Source organism: Morone saxatilis, unplaced genomic scaffold (genome assembly GCF_004916995.1).
Source record: "Morone saxatilis isolate NCDOM2014 unplaced genomic scaffold, NCSU_SB_2.0 Contig10, whole genome shotgun sequence".
Classification (NCBI taxonomy): Eukaryota; Metazoa; Chordata; class Actinopteri; family Moronidae; genus Morone; species Morone saxatilis.
In genome coordinates this window covers 13399594-13413294 of record NW_023339652.1, presented here as the reverse complement: position 1 = coordinate 13413294, position 13701 = coordinate 13399594, and the positions used below count along the sequence as shown (strand labels likewise).

Genomic DNA, 13701 nt, shown 5'->3' with positions numbered 1-13701 from the left:
GATTAGATTTTGGTATTGACTCCATCTTACTATGTACAGGAGGGACTAGGGAGGACTACTGCTACAACCCAGAGATCAAATAATAACCATCTCACAGAGAGAAATATCTGGAATCTTAGAGCTCTGCATAAATGATCTGCTGTTGTCCTCCGGGCATCGTAATGTAAAGTCCATTTATAATGACATGATGACATTGACCCCCCACCCCCTCACCGAGTGAGAGTGAACTAAAACAGTAATAAACCAAAACCCACCAGGTTTCTAAATAGCAGCTGAGTGGTAAGTTCACATCCAAGTGGTTTCAGCACCAGCAGCAGTTGGACATGCAAAAAATACACCACATCAAACTATTTAAAAAATACTTCAAGCTACCTGTGAAGTAATTTTGCACTTATGTTCTGATGATTTAAAGCCTGGCAGTAAACAGCACCAAGGTGAGAGCGAGGGAGGTACAGGAGAACAGAATGAGTGAACTTTTGGTATTGCTTGATGATAAGACCGTCAGCTAAGCCTGTCCTGGAATGCCGTCTACACACCCTGAGCTTGTGAAATATCATAGCCCATATTAGCCATGTAAACTAATTAACACGGTCCTTACTCATCAAGCCCAAGTAGCTATTCGTAAAAATAGTCAAAAAACACAAATAATGTCCATATCTGCTAGTGACATTGTCATCTGATTACAAATGTTAAATGCTTTATTTCCAGTTTTATCTCACATTAATAATTCAGTCTGTTACTACTGCAGTTTTTATCATCTTCATCAGGACAGTTATCCCTCTGTCTTGCTGTAAAATAATATCTGGTGAGCCCCTCCTTTTCTAATTTCTCTCTGTTCTCTTTGTTGATCTTTCAGGGTTTTATTGGGTTTCCAGAACAACGCTGACACACACACACACACACACACACACACACACACACACACACACACAGTGTCTTCTACACATGCAGACAGTGGATAATTGCTCTTAAAATAAATACACTGCTTGTAAGTGGTTTGGGAGTTATCATCCGTCTCCTGGCGTTGTAGCTTTATTGCTAATAGTCGAGGCCACATGTGGCTTTTCAGAGTGGCTGATGACTTAGAGGGACAGACGCATGCCTTATTAGGTGTTTGACTGTGTCATGGCAACACACTCACACACTGAGCTGTGCATAGAGATGGACAATATCCCTATGTGTGTGTTATGATGAGGGACTCATTCTGCACAGTGGCGGGTTCAGGGTTTTGTATTTTCTCTGCTAAGTGCTTTTTAGAAAGGTTAAGTAGTTCTTTTTTAAGGGTGAAGCCCCAGACTCTGCATTCTCCGGCAGGGTGTGTTTTTAGAGGAAGAGGCCATGTTATTTTTTGTTCTTCTTGACACAGGTTTCTGCAGACCTCAAAACAGTTAAGGTTATCATCACAGATAAACACACACATTGCATTTAAATACCAGGAACTACTCTTTTACTAATTATAATGCATCAACGAGTATCTGAGACTATTTAAACAAAGCATACACTCCCTATCAAAGGAGGCATGTTGTTTAGTTGCTTTAAATCATTATTCTAACACAGTAATCTAGTGCTGCAGCATGTAACGATGCTTCCAAACCCATGTTTTGTGTCAGTGTGGAGCGACTACCTTTGTTGACATTTGGAAGCTGCTTTTGGGCTTTCACATGATTCTGCCAAAAGGAATATTCCCTGTGTTTTTCCTGCTGTAGATTTCACCTGCTGTTCACATAGCATAACATAGAATTTCACAGTGTGGTATAAATCTGCCAGAGACATCTTTGTCCGAAGGCGGCAGAGCATGAGTTGTTGCCTATTGTGTGAGGTGGTGGGAGAGGTGTTTTTGAAGTGGGCAGGAAGGAATTAGGTTTTACTTTGGATGTCATTATTTTTGGCAAATTGGCTGGTAGCACATCCAACCACAGACACTTCAGCATGCCTCTGCTCACACACATACAGTACATTATAAATGTATACACGTGCAGCTGCAATTAATATTTTTTTCCTGCAAACTCAAATGAAGCAAATGGAAGTAAAATCTTCAAAACTGGACTGATGAGTCTTTCATATGACAACATAAATACAACACACACACATAGTGACGTGGCTTGGTTGTGGGCTGCAGGTCTAATGCGGTGTCTCTCTCTCACGGTGTCTTTCTCCCAGGAAGGGGGGAGTCTGATGGACTCCAGTGGGGCTCTGCGGCTCCCGCTCTATACTGCCTGGCTGGAGCTCAATCAGAAGGAGGTAACCTCTGACCTCTAGCCTAGTCCCCACTGGTGGCTTTTTTTCCCCCTGGGTCTTATTTAGTCCCTACTCTGCTTGTAGTACAGTCTACTGGACTAACTATACTGTACATGCTTACCTCAGATATACAGAGGCCTCTAACACTAGGGCTCTAGTTTATTCAGGCTCTGGTCTGGTCTGGACTGTAGAAGAGGCTGTAGTAGATTTTGGGGGGTTTATCGGTTTCGGTTCGGCCGTAAAACGTGTGGTAGTGCCAATGGTGTGACCTAGCTGTCTTCTGTCTTTCCTACGTTCAACTTCTAGGTGAAGTCATAAACAAAACAGGACCCACATTGGGTACACTGTGTATAGCGCTACTAGGGTACTTTTAAGGGTGCCTTTAATAAATGTACAGATCTTGGACTTCACCTCAATCTTTTTCTGCTTCAGCCTGGTGTTGCATGTTTCAGTGTTCTTTCATTCTTCTTTTGAAACATATAGCACAGATGGTAGTAGGTATCAAATTAGCAGAAAATTGAAGTTCAATCGATCAGGTGTTTTTAACACATGCCGATCTGTGTATGTGATGTGTGGATGAAGAGTTCGGAATGCTGTTGCTTTGTAGTTTGGGATGATTGCACTTAGTCACCACGTTACACCTTATGGTATGGACAGTTTTAGGTGCAATATATCTGCTTTGTGGTCTCTCTCAACGAGGACTCTCTCTTTATTGCATCACTGTTCCATCTTTCTGACTCTAAGTTAATAGTTTTGCATGTGCACATAGATTCTTATTATCTGACTATGTATTACTGTCCTCATCTACACTATTATCTGCCTCACTCTGTTTTCTCCATCTAGCTGAAGAAGCTACTCATATCTAAAAATGGACCAGTATAAGCAGAAATGTCACAGTAACAGCCTTCTTGCTCACCTGTCAGCTCTCATTGACTTCCTCCATTGAGGTTTGTTCAGGTGAAATAAACATGTCTGAGCCTTGGAAGGCAGGCAGACAGGTAGGTAGGCTCCCAGTGAGCAGTGATTGTGTTTTCTTTGGCAGCAGCGTGGCAGGCCGAAGCACCGATCTGTCAGGGAGGATTACCGATGTTAAGAAATCGTCGCAGATGGCTCTTGTAATGAGCATGGACAGCAAATGTCTCTGGGTTCACACACTTCTGTTTAGACTGTTAGTTTCATGGATTTTCATTTGTCCTTAATCTTCTCTTGTGTTCCTCTAAGATCCCTACAAGTCCTTTGTGGTTGGTATTAATTTGAGAATTAACTAAATAATAGTGAGATATCAGTTGAATAGAGCCCATGACTACACCCAGTTTTAGCTTCTGTACTTTTGCCAGTTGAAGTCTACAAATTGTTGTGTGTGTATGTGACAGCACGTGTGGCAGGGTTAAAATGATCTTTAACGATTTATTCTGATAAAAGAAATATAAACAAAAAAAATACTATCAAAAATACTAAAAAAATATATATTATTGTTAAGATTTTGGTTATTTTAATGTAAAATATACTTTGTAGGCATTTTATGTGTCACAAATTGTGTATGTTTTGTGTGCGCGTAATGCAACACAATAGCATTTTGGGACAGCCAGGCAATGTCCAAAGTGGGAGAAGTACTTTATTTCTAAAAAGCAACTAGCAACAAATTTTGCGACTTATTTAATCCATTCCAAGCAGTTTCCATACAGTAAAATATTGCATGGCTTCTCTTTTTGCTAGCACACGTTGGTTTAGCCACACCTAGCAAGCTAACAGCACCTAGCCACCTAGGTGTCAGAGGTGTGTGTGTTCTAGTCTAAGGACAGTTTAGCTAGTTACCCTTCAAAAGGAGGGTCCCGGTGCAGATGTTATGACTGCTAGCCATTCAGTCTTGAAACACCCACATCAGTTGAACCTTTGTATTATGCATGTTTTTATCTAGATGAATGAGTTAGCAGTCGACAGGAACAGCAGATGTGCACAGTCTTGTGTCATTGAGGAATGAAGATAAATCTGATAAATCTGTCACTGCAGACCGCCTTCATACATCTCTGCCTAACCCACTACATCTCTCTCTCTCATGTCTCTCTGTTTCTCTTCACCGTTGCTAATTTTTACATTCCTTCCTCGCTGTGTGTGTGTGTCAGTGTGTCACTGAAAGGAGGAAATTTCACACACCTCACCTAGCATGACCTAAACCTCTTATTAACGTTGAGAAAGGCTGGCAGTGGAATTAGGGGGTGAGAGAAAAGGAAGTGTAGAAATAAGATGAGAGAGATGAAACATCTATATAGTTTATAACCACTCTATAGTCGTGGCACTAATGTGTGTTCCTTCTCCTCCTCTTGTGTCTCTCTCTCCTCATCTTACTGTCTTATCTATTTTCACTCCTGTATATCTCTTATCTCTTATATGATCCCTATCAAGTTCAGTTTTATTGGGCCACTTCTTTTGCTGCTGAACATTAGCCTCACTCCTGGTGATCCTTAATTGCTTTATTCTCTCTACAAGGCTTTTTAGATAGTGGTTAGATGGGTACTGTACAGCTGCGGCTGCCTCAGAAGTCACATTTAGATAAATGTTGTGCATGAATTCTTTTCTCCCCGGAATATTTAACTGCAACAGACAGGAATTTGGTTCTTTGACCGTGAGATCCATAATTCATTTTTAAAAACGGCCTATTATTTTTTGCTATATTAAAGTTAAAGTTTAAAGTTTATATTAAAAAGTTAATATTTTGGGAGAAACGCATTCTTTTTCTTGCCAAGAGTTAGATTAGGAGATTGGAAGTTGATTTTTACACTTTTTTCAAACAAACGAGATAAAACATGTTAATTAATGAGCTTTAGACCTGCTGGTAGACAGATTTTATTACCATTGGACAGGTTAGCTGTTTCCACCTGCTTCCAGTCTTTATACTAAGATAAGCGAACAACTGACATGACAGTGGTATTTCATTTATTTTTGGCAATAAAGCAAGTAAATTTTTTTTATGTCAAACTATTGCTTTATCACTACTTTTATTTTGTTTTACTTTGAATTTTGTTTTTGAAACAAGAAAATGTTTCCATAATCCGTACATGTTTTATGACATGCATCTGTGCAATGATGTGAAGCTTTGATAATTAAATGTTAGTGCAACATAGCAGTGTTGCAGACAAATCAAAGCCAGGCAAACTTGTGATTTTAAAAGGCAAAAGTGCAACAAAACATAAGACTAAACATATGCAAGGTCTAAAAGAAGGGGGAAAAGCTAAAGATTAATGATGCAGAGTAAGTTAAAGAGACAAAATATGCTTTTAACAAGCAGCTGAAAAACATTAATTAGAAGGTAATCCCCTTGATGTCAGCATACAGGCAGGTGGCCATGTTTGTCGAGTTGTAAAAGGAATTTTCTCAAGCCGTTCCAAATGGGATACAGTTACCATTACCTCAGGTTTTGTGTCGTCCACGCATTTGTTTTGCTCCTTGAAAGCTACAAGCCAACAATGGCCGCTATCCATCTGTTACACTGATAGATCGACGTGTGATGAGACGACGAAGACGGCAGTAACATATAGGCTTGAACACGGGACGTTGTAGCTTTGTGTAAACCCTCTGAGGGACTCTGTGTGTGTGTGTGTGTGTGTGTGTGTGTGTGCGCGTGTGAATAATTCACACTTCTAGGTTTACATAGCCAGAGGGCAGGTGAGGTAATGTGGACATGATAGAGTCTGTTGCTGCCAGGGGGAAGGTGGGACACACTAGCCTGTGCATGATGGGGCCAGAAATCAACTTTACACACATACACATACCACACACACTTGTAAGAGAGATATTGGTTTTGGTTCAGAGCCCATCTTTATTTTGGCTCCAGTTTATGTTACATCACTAAAACAGTTCTTTTATGGACACTTTATGATATAAAAAAAACATGTTTGATCTTCTTTTGTGGTTACCTCAGTTTAACTCAGGGAAACATAGTATTCACACACACACATACACACACAAACACACACTCACAAACACACAAAAGCATCAGGAGATCACATCAATTGCAATTTTCATCCAAGAGTCAGAGAAACAATGGCATTTCCTCAGGCGAACCCAAATAAAATAAAAGACCGTGTGGCCTTTTTCCTTTATTATCAAAATGAACTGCGTTGCCGTCTGCAACTCCGCTAGCCATTTCCTGCCTCACTCACACACACACACACACACAAGCTTGCTGCTTGCTCACTCAACGCACATGCTTAAACACATTCTGCAGACATCCTTCCAGTAGTCCCCAAACACACCAACAAACACATAATCACCACCGAGTATTCCCATACTCTGTTCATGCACACACACACACACACACACACAAACACACATATTTCCTAGTCATTAGTAGCTCAGTTTAACAGTGTTTAAGGTGTTTTCTGACTAAGCTGTCGAACTGTGTTTTGCACGTAACTCAATCTGTGCAGCAAGGCTCTTTATCCCCGCCGCGGGGCTGGTTGAGTTATCATGTCGTGTTTGACAGGCGGCCCTGTGGTAATGGAGGTGTTGAGCGTGTGTATTTGTGAGCGAGAGAGACTGTGTGTGGCTTGGGGTGGGTCTTTGTCCTTTGTCCATGTGTAGACCGGGAGTTGCTGTGAAGAGAAAGTGATTGTGCATGTGGCCGTATTTGGCATATGATGATGATGATTTTTTGTGTGTGTGCATCTGTGTGTGTGTGTGTGTGCGCACGCCCCTCCGTCCGCTCGTGTCCTCTGCCCTCGTCGTCTTTGTGGCTAGCTGTGGGGATCAAGTGCGTTCCCATGGTTGCAGCAAGCCTATCGCCCCTGGAGACGACACCTTAGAGAGAGGGAATCTTCAACAGCCCCGAGTCGGGCGGAGGGTAAATAAGAGCCTCTCTTGGGGCCCCTCAAAGTGAGGGCCAAGTGCACTTTAGAACCAGGGGTCAGAAAGAAGCCTGAAACCACATACAGTCTTGCTGGCCATGGTTACACAGCTAGCAGACACACTAATTAAGAATCTGTAAATAAATACGCTCTTCCCATCAAGAAGGTCTTTTTTGAGGAGAATATTAGAATAGACTAGAATATTTGGATATTATAGATTAAGCTCCAAAAAAACAGAATCTTATATTTCCCACAATGCAACCAATAGTATGTTAAATGTCCACGTCTTTTAAACTCCCTGCCCAAAACTTGTGCTTCTATTGCCTCCCAATGACGAGTAAACTTATCTTCAAGTGTAAAATCTGTGGAGTGGCCCTTTAAGAAAGGCTTTGTGATTCAAAAGGCTTGATCTGACATTGGTTACATTCATCGTGCTTGTGTGTGTGAATGTGTGCGTATGAGCCTAGAGTAGTATGTAACAGCTGCGTTAATGCTCCTATATCCCCTACATATTACATACACATAACACAGCTACCCTAAATACATGTAGTTGTACATACACATGTGTGTGTCAGCCTATGTATTACCAGCACATGTAACAGCTGCACCCCGTGGGATTTTTTGATTTGCGGGTCCATTATGCACGACATATGGGTAACTCTCTCTCTCTGTCTTTCTCGCTTCGATGTTTTGCTTCCTGTCTTTATCTCATCCCTTCCTCGCTTGACTGAACTCAAAAGAAGTGATAAGATCGTAATCGTCCCAACTACAGATTCCTCCATTAGAAGAGTCACAGAGCGAGTGAGTTCTCTATCAGACAAATTACCTTTTGTTGCCCTTGAATAGCTTTTATACAGTTATTACACTTTCCCTCTCGCTTTCATTCCCCCACTGGTTTAAAAAGTAATTTGAGTTATTGGTTGACGTACAGATTGCTATACATCTGATCATCTTACTCTCGACAAGAAAGCAAAACTAGTTCCCAGAATGTTGCATTATTCATTTAAATTTCTACTTCATAAAAGTGCTGACTGGACTACCTTGAAAGTAGTATTTATGGGAGGAATGAAGCGTTTCCTGTCCCAACTTTATGTAATGTAAATCAAGCATGGAATAAAACCTGTTAACAAAAGATAAGCAGGACAGACGTAAAAATGAGATGATATGAATCAGATTTTTTGAGGAATTTGTTCCTTCAGAGGAGCTGTTTTTACTATCTACACCTACGAAGCATATTGTCCAGTCACTATCTTTTTTTTCACTTCTGCTCTCTGCTGTGAATTCGGGCATACACAACAGGACAGTGACGTTTTCTTTCCTTCTCTGTTGCCCCTTCCATTCCTTCACCACTGCTGAGCTTCTTTGAACCTTTTGGTTGTTTGTGTTAGGGTCTTCATTGTTCTTCTGCTGCAGGCTGCCAACATTTCTTTACAGCTTCAGGCCGCAGGCTTTGCTGCTTTCTGAACCAAACCAGATTTTTTTTTTTTCTCTCACCTAGAGCGCAGTGGAGCTTGATCACAGACTGCCCACAGGGAAGTTCATTCATATATCACAGCACAGGGTAATGAATTAAAGGTACCTCTAATTATCAGGGATATTTTTAATTATGCAAGAATTTCCTAAACTTTTGGCCGCAGACGGGTTTCCCCGAGTGCAGCGTTCCACCACAGGCTGCTGTCGTGTCAGCTCAGGAAGTAGAATTCAGGTTACATAACAACACTTTAAATCATGACGGTTGAAGGTTTTCATCGAGGGCTCGTCCTACTTTTCTGATTTGATCCAACAGTGCGAGGCCCCAACAAGAGTTTACTGACTAATGCGTGGGCTGCCTGGAAAGACGGATGTCTGTGGTTACCATGGTGACGTTAGGGAGGGAGGGGTTTAGCACAAGTAGGCACCTGTAGACACTGTGCAGAGGGGCGACTGGCTGGTTGCCAGGGACAGGGGTGTGGTTTCCTACCAGCATGATTGCTATACATGCTCCAGATACAAGGTGATTATAGGTTACTGACACACAGACAAATGCTAAACAGTGTGAGGTTAGCGAGGCTAAATATTACATTTAGACATTAGGAAGAAGCATGTGATCAAACGGTGCAAGAGTTCACCCATAAGGCCTTGCTCCTTGACCACACCTGATATGCCTTCTGTAGGCCTGAATCTAATATCACACTTCCAGGAAAGGGATCAAATCCTTCTTTGCTCAATCACTATTTTTCTGTGCACAACTGTGTGTGTGTGTGTGTGTGTGTGTGTGTGTGTGACATGGTTGTGCTTGTGACACCGAGCCTGTGATTGAGTGAAAATAAAAGACGATCCAAATGGGATTAGAAGTGAAAGAGAAAACAGACGGCCTTCCTGTTCGTCTTTGTGGAAAGTGTGAACGTGTTTTTTGGTAGAATCAGTGGAAACGGGGCACGTTGAAGGGAGTGGCAGCGACAAAACTCCCTGTGGGTTGGAAAATATGCCCGGACCAGAGCCCACCTGAGCCAAAATAGAAAAGACACTGCGCCCCTCTGTTGCTAATTTTTTTTTTTTTTACCCGTCTGCCAGTTTCTCTTTTGTCTGTTTCTTTCAGTCTCTTATTTCTGGTCAGTCCACCTCCCTATTTTTGTCCGTCGCTCTTTCTTTTCTATTTGTCGCCCTCTTTTTTTTTCACTCTTCCTTTGTTTGCAGTGTGTGTGCCCCACCAGTATCTCATTACTTTAATCCTATTTATGAAGGAGACAAACACATTGTCACACACGTCTTTCTATGCGTGCCTCTTTTTTTTGACGCTTCTTTCATTAACATTTCTCACAAAATCATATGAAAGAAGACTGTAAGCAAATTGTCTGAAATAAGCTTTTTTAACAATTCATTCAAAAATAATATGAACTTCATATCACTTCATTTAGTCACATTGAGCTGTTAAGATGCGGCACCGTAGTGGTTTGAAAGTCTCTGTCGCTATCGCTCGAACTGTCAACCTCAGCCTGGCTGCCTTATGTAAACACTGCACTGTGATCAGATCTGGGATCTGTAGTCCCATTGTTGTGTGTTGTTGCAGTCATGAGATTTCCCTTTCTCTCAGGAGAGATAGCAGAGAGATGTCACTAATTATTTTGATCTATTGTAGGCCAATCACAGCCAGAAAATGCAATGTAAGCACCGTTATTTTACTGTAAATATGCTTGAAAAAATACCATATGAACTATATTCGTCTAAAGAATATAAGGTATGTTTTGTGATGTCTCAAAATGGCTCATATATTTAGCAACATCATGTCATGTACTTCACTTTTCTGATGGCAAGGGGAAGAGGTTTTATTTAATTGGTGGAGACATTTCTTTTTATTGAACTCTGCTTCCTCTTCCGAGACCACTATTGTGTAGGAAATGCTCCATTGAACTTCGGTCTCAGGTTCGATATTACAAAAACTAAAGCGATTTGGTGGCCTGATTTTCTAAGCTGATCCACATTTTCTCAGATCAACATTTGTCGGCCACAGGCCTTGATGGAGGAATTAGCCTACTTTGTAATCATTAGGTGTGAGCTAATGCACAATGGGCTTTTTGTCATCTTAAGCCAAGACAGGCTTGTGTGCTGCTACTCCGAGTCGGCTAAAGTCAGCTAGACATTGTTTGTGTAGCGTTGATCTGCACTGATCGAGCACCAAGGCTGCTGTCCCAGCCAAGTTTCTCACATCGAATAAAAAGAAATAAATCAGTCAAATCTGTAATTTACCATAACAATACAATGTAAAAAGATCATTCTGGCACTTGGGTAGGTAAAGGTAGGCAATAAATGTGATTTCTTTAGTGTAGAGCAGTGTTCTCAACCTTTTCTGTTAGACAGACACTTCATCGGCACCACACATCGTGTTACACCAAATTGTGTTGTTCAGGTGTTATACCTGACTTAATATGTTGACATATATTTTTAATCAGATCAGAATTTCTGTTTTATGTAATTACTCTGCTGTACAATCTTTTCAAGTGCTTTCTCGAGTGCCTATTTTTACAATACCATGTGTAAATGTTGATAATAACTGGACGCAATCTTTATTTTATTCTTCAGCCGAACATCGGGCGACTAGGCATCCCTCATGGACCTTCTGGAGAAAAGGTGGCTGTGGTTGCCGTAGATGACTGTGACATCTCCATGGCGATTCGCTTCGGGAAGCAGATCGGCAACTACTCCTGTGCTGCCCAAGGCACCCAGACGGGACAGAAAAAGTAAGCTGGGGTCTTTACTTCACTCATCTTTTCCTTTCTCTCTTTAGGTCTTTACACTCTTTATTTACAAAAAGCATCCCACACACACACAAACTAGTCAGATTAATAGGTAAGTGTGTTGTGCCCCGGGGGCTCTGTCAAATTGCCTTCATTACAACAGATTACACAACTCTCATTCTACAATCCTCTCCTTCTTTTGTCTTTTAATCTCTGTGTTCATCCTCGTGGCCTATCTGCTGTCAGACATTTAAACAGCCAAAAGCTCATCTCAACACAGGCTTAATCCGACTTACTGTGTGTTTACCATGCACTCATTTATTTTTATTTTTATAGTGTGAGAGTTAGCATGCTGAGGCACATTTAGTATGCAGAGGGTGGGGACAGAGAGAGAGAGAGAGAGAGAGAGAGAGAGAAAGCTTCAAAGAGGAGTTAATGAGGTTACATTCTTTTAGGAACTTGTTGCACAGGTCACAGAAGCCAAGAGGCATTTAGAAGATACATTAACTGTGTCAAACTGGAATATACTAATGTACATGACACCGGTGTGTAATGTGGTTCAAACCAGCAACCCCCTGAAGTTTTGGTGTGAAAATTGCCTTGACATGATCCAGAGTGTGACTGGGGCACAGAGCAGGAACCATATGGCTTTCCGCTTATTTTAGCTATAACTAGCAAGTGGTCCAATTTTACCCCTGTTGCAAAATAGTTCATAAATTAGTAATAGTAATCCATCAGGTTGCATTATTAATAATTATACAAATACATTATTGAACAATTATTCTGAAGCAATACAGAAGCATTTCTGTACAACCACTAGGTAAAGAATATCTCTGAAGAAGTGTTGGCTGTAAAACTGGTCCCAAGATGCACCACATTCCCATTTGAGTTATGAATGGATTTCCCTCATTGAATTCCTTGAACACTCTTTGAATAAGCTCCACATGCTCCTGGCAAAGCAACAGTGTTTGTGCTGTATGTACACAACTTATACATTCAATGGTTTAGCGGGGGTGTTTTTGTGCAGCATTGCATAAATCTGAAAGCCCTTAGGTGTTTGATGTCGAGTGTTTTAGAGGCTTGGGATGTAAGCAGCTTCCTACATGACCTAGTATGTGGACCCTTACTCTGTTAAAAGAATTTAGAAATGTCAATCATGGTAAGGGCTGATGCCTTACCTCAGTCGCCCTTTCTGGTGTAAACTCAGGGCATCAACTTGTTGTCGTTTGTCACTGATTTACAGCCAGAAGGAATAGAAATGAACAGCTCTTATATGGATTTATTCTTTGTATAGCTGAGTCCATGTGCACATTTGATTTTTTTCACATTTTGGTTTTCGCTCCATTTTTCTGTCCGTATCGTCTGCAGATCACTGGATTTGACAGGACCGCTGTTGCTAGGCGGAGTTCCCAACCTACCTGAGGACTTCCCGGTCAGGAACAGAGACTTTGTAGGCTGCATGAGAAACCTCAGCATCGACAGCAAGGCCATCGACATGGCCAGCTACATCGCTAACAACGGCACCACAGCAGGTTAGACATGCTACATGGTAAAGCTGAAGCCATGCTCGCTCGGTGGAGTTAAACTGCAGAGGTGGAGACATTGCTCATTTTTAGTAATAGCATTGAAATTGTCTGGAAAAATTGAGTTATCTGCTAACTTTTCAGAGGCTCAGAGCTAATGAAACTGCCAATTTAATGCTTAAGAAAAGTATTCAGTTGGAAAACTGATACTTCAGTTTAGCTCCTCTTAAATGAAGGTTTTCTTTAAATATATACCATGAGCAGTGAGCAATTCTGCATGCTGCAAGCATGGTTACATTTCTATGTTGTGTTACTTTGCACATACAGCCACTAAATATTTTTTGTTTGTCAAGGTTGTCCAGCAAAGAAAAACTTCTGCACTAATGACGTGTGTCAGAACGGAGGAGTGTGTGTCAGCAAGTGGAACACCTACAGCTGCGACTGCCCGACTGGTTACGGTGGCAAGAATTGTGAACAAGGTAAAAAGTGTGTGTGTGACTCACAAATTAAAGTGTTTTTTTTCTCCAAAGGAAGAAGAAATAACATTTTTAGGAGTTAAAAAGGAACTTTCTTCTCAAGATAGAGTCAAAAGTGTCTGTATTTAAGTGTATGCATTCATATACAGGTGTGTCTCTGGCCGAACGTGCCTGTATCGACATGCGCCTGTGTGTGTTTACCTACAGTAAGTGTGTGTGTGTGTCTTGAGGACTTCCAGGAAGTAGTGTGTGTTTGGGAGATCAAATGGGATAAGGAACACCTCCCCTGACTCAGTCTGACTCATGCAGCCTTCACAATGGAAAGTCACAGTGAAGCTTCTGCTCACTACTGTACAGACACTAAACATGGCCTCAGGTTTGGAGTTTTGTGACTCAAAACCCAGAC

General features: G+C 41.3%; 1 protein-coding gene across 3 annotated transcripts in view; it reads left to right on the top strand.

The window, feature by feature from the left end:
• The window catches only part of celsr1a (cadherin EGF LAG seven-pass G-type receptor 1a), an 87728-nt gene that overhangs the window by 50017 nt on the left and 24010 nt on the right, over positions 1-13701 (top strand). For all 3 annotated transcript variants that reach the window (XM_035673781.1, XM_035673798.1, XM_035673789.1), the window contains exons 7-9: positions 11142-11299; positions 12665-12828; positions 13173-13298. In XM_035673781.1, coding sequence (XP_035529674.1) covers positions 11142-11299; positions 12665-12828; positions 13173-13298 — 448 coding nt within the window. The remainder of the gene's footprint in view (positions 1-11141; positions 11300-12664; positions 12829-13172; positions 13299-13701) is intronic.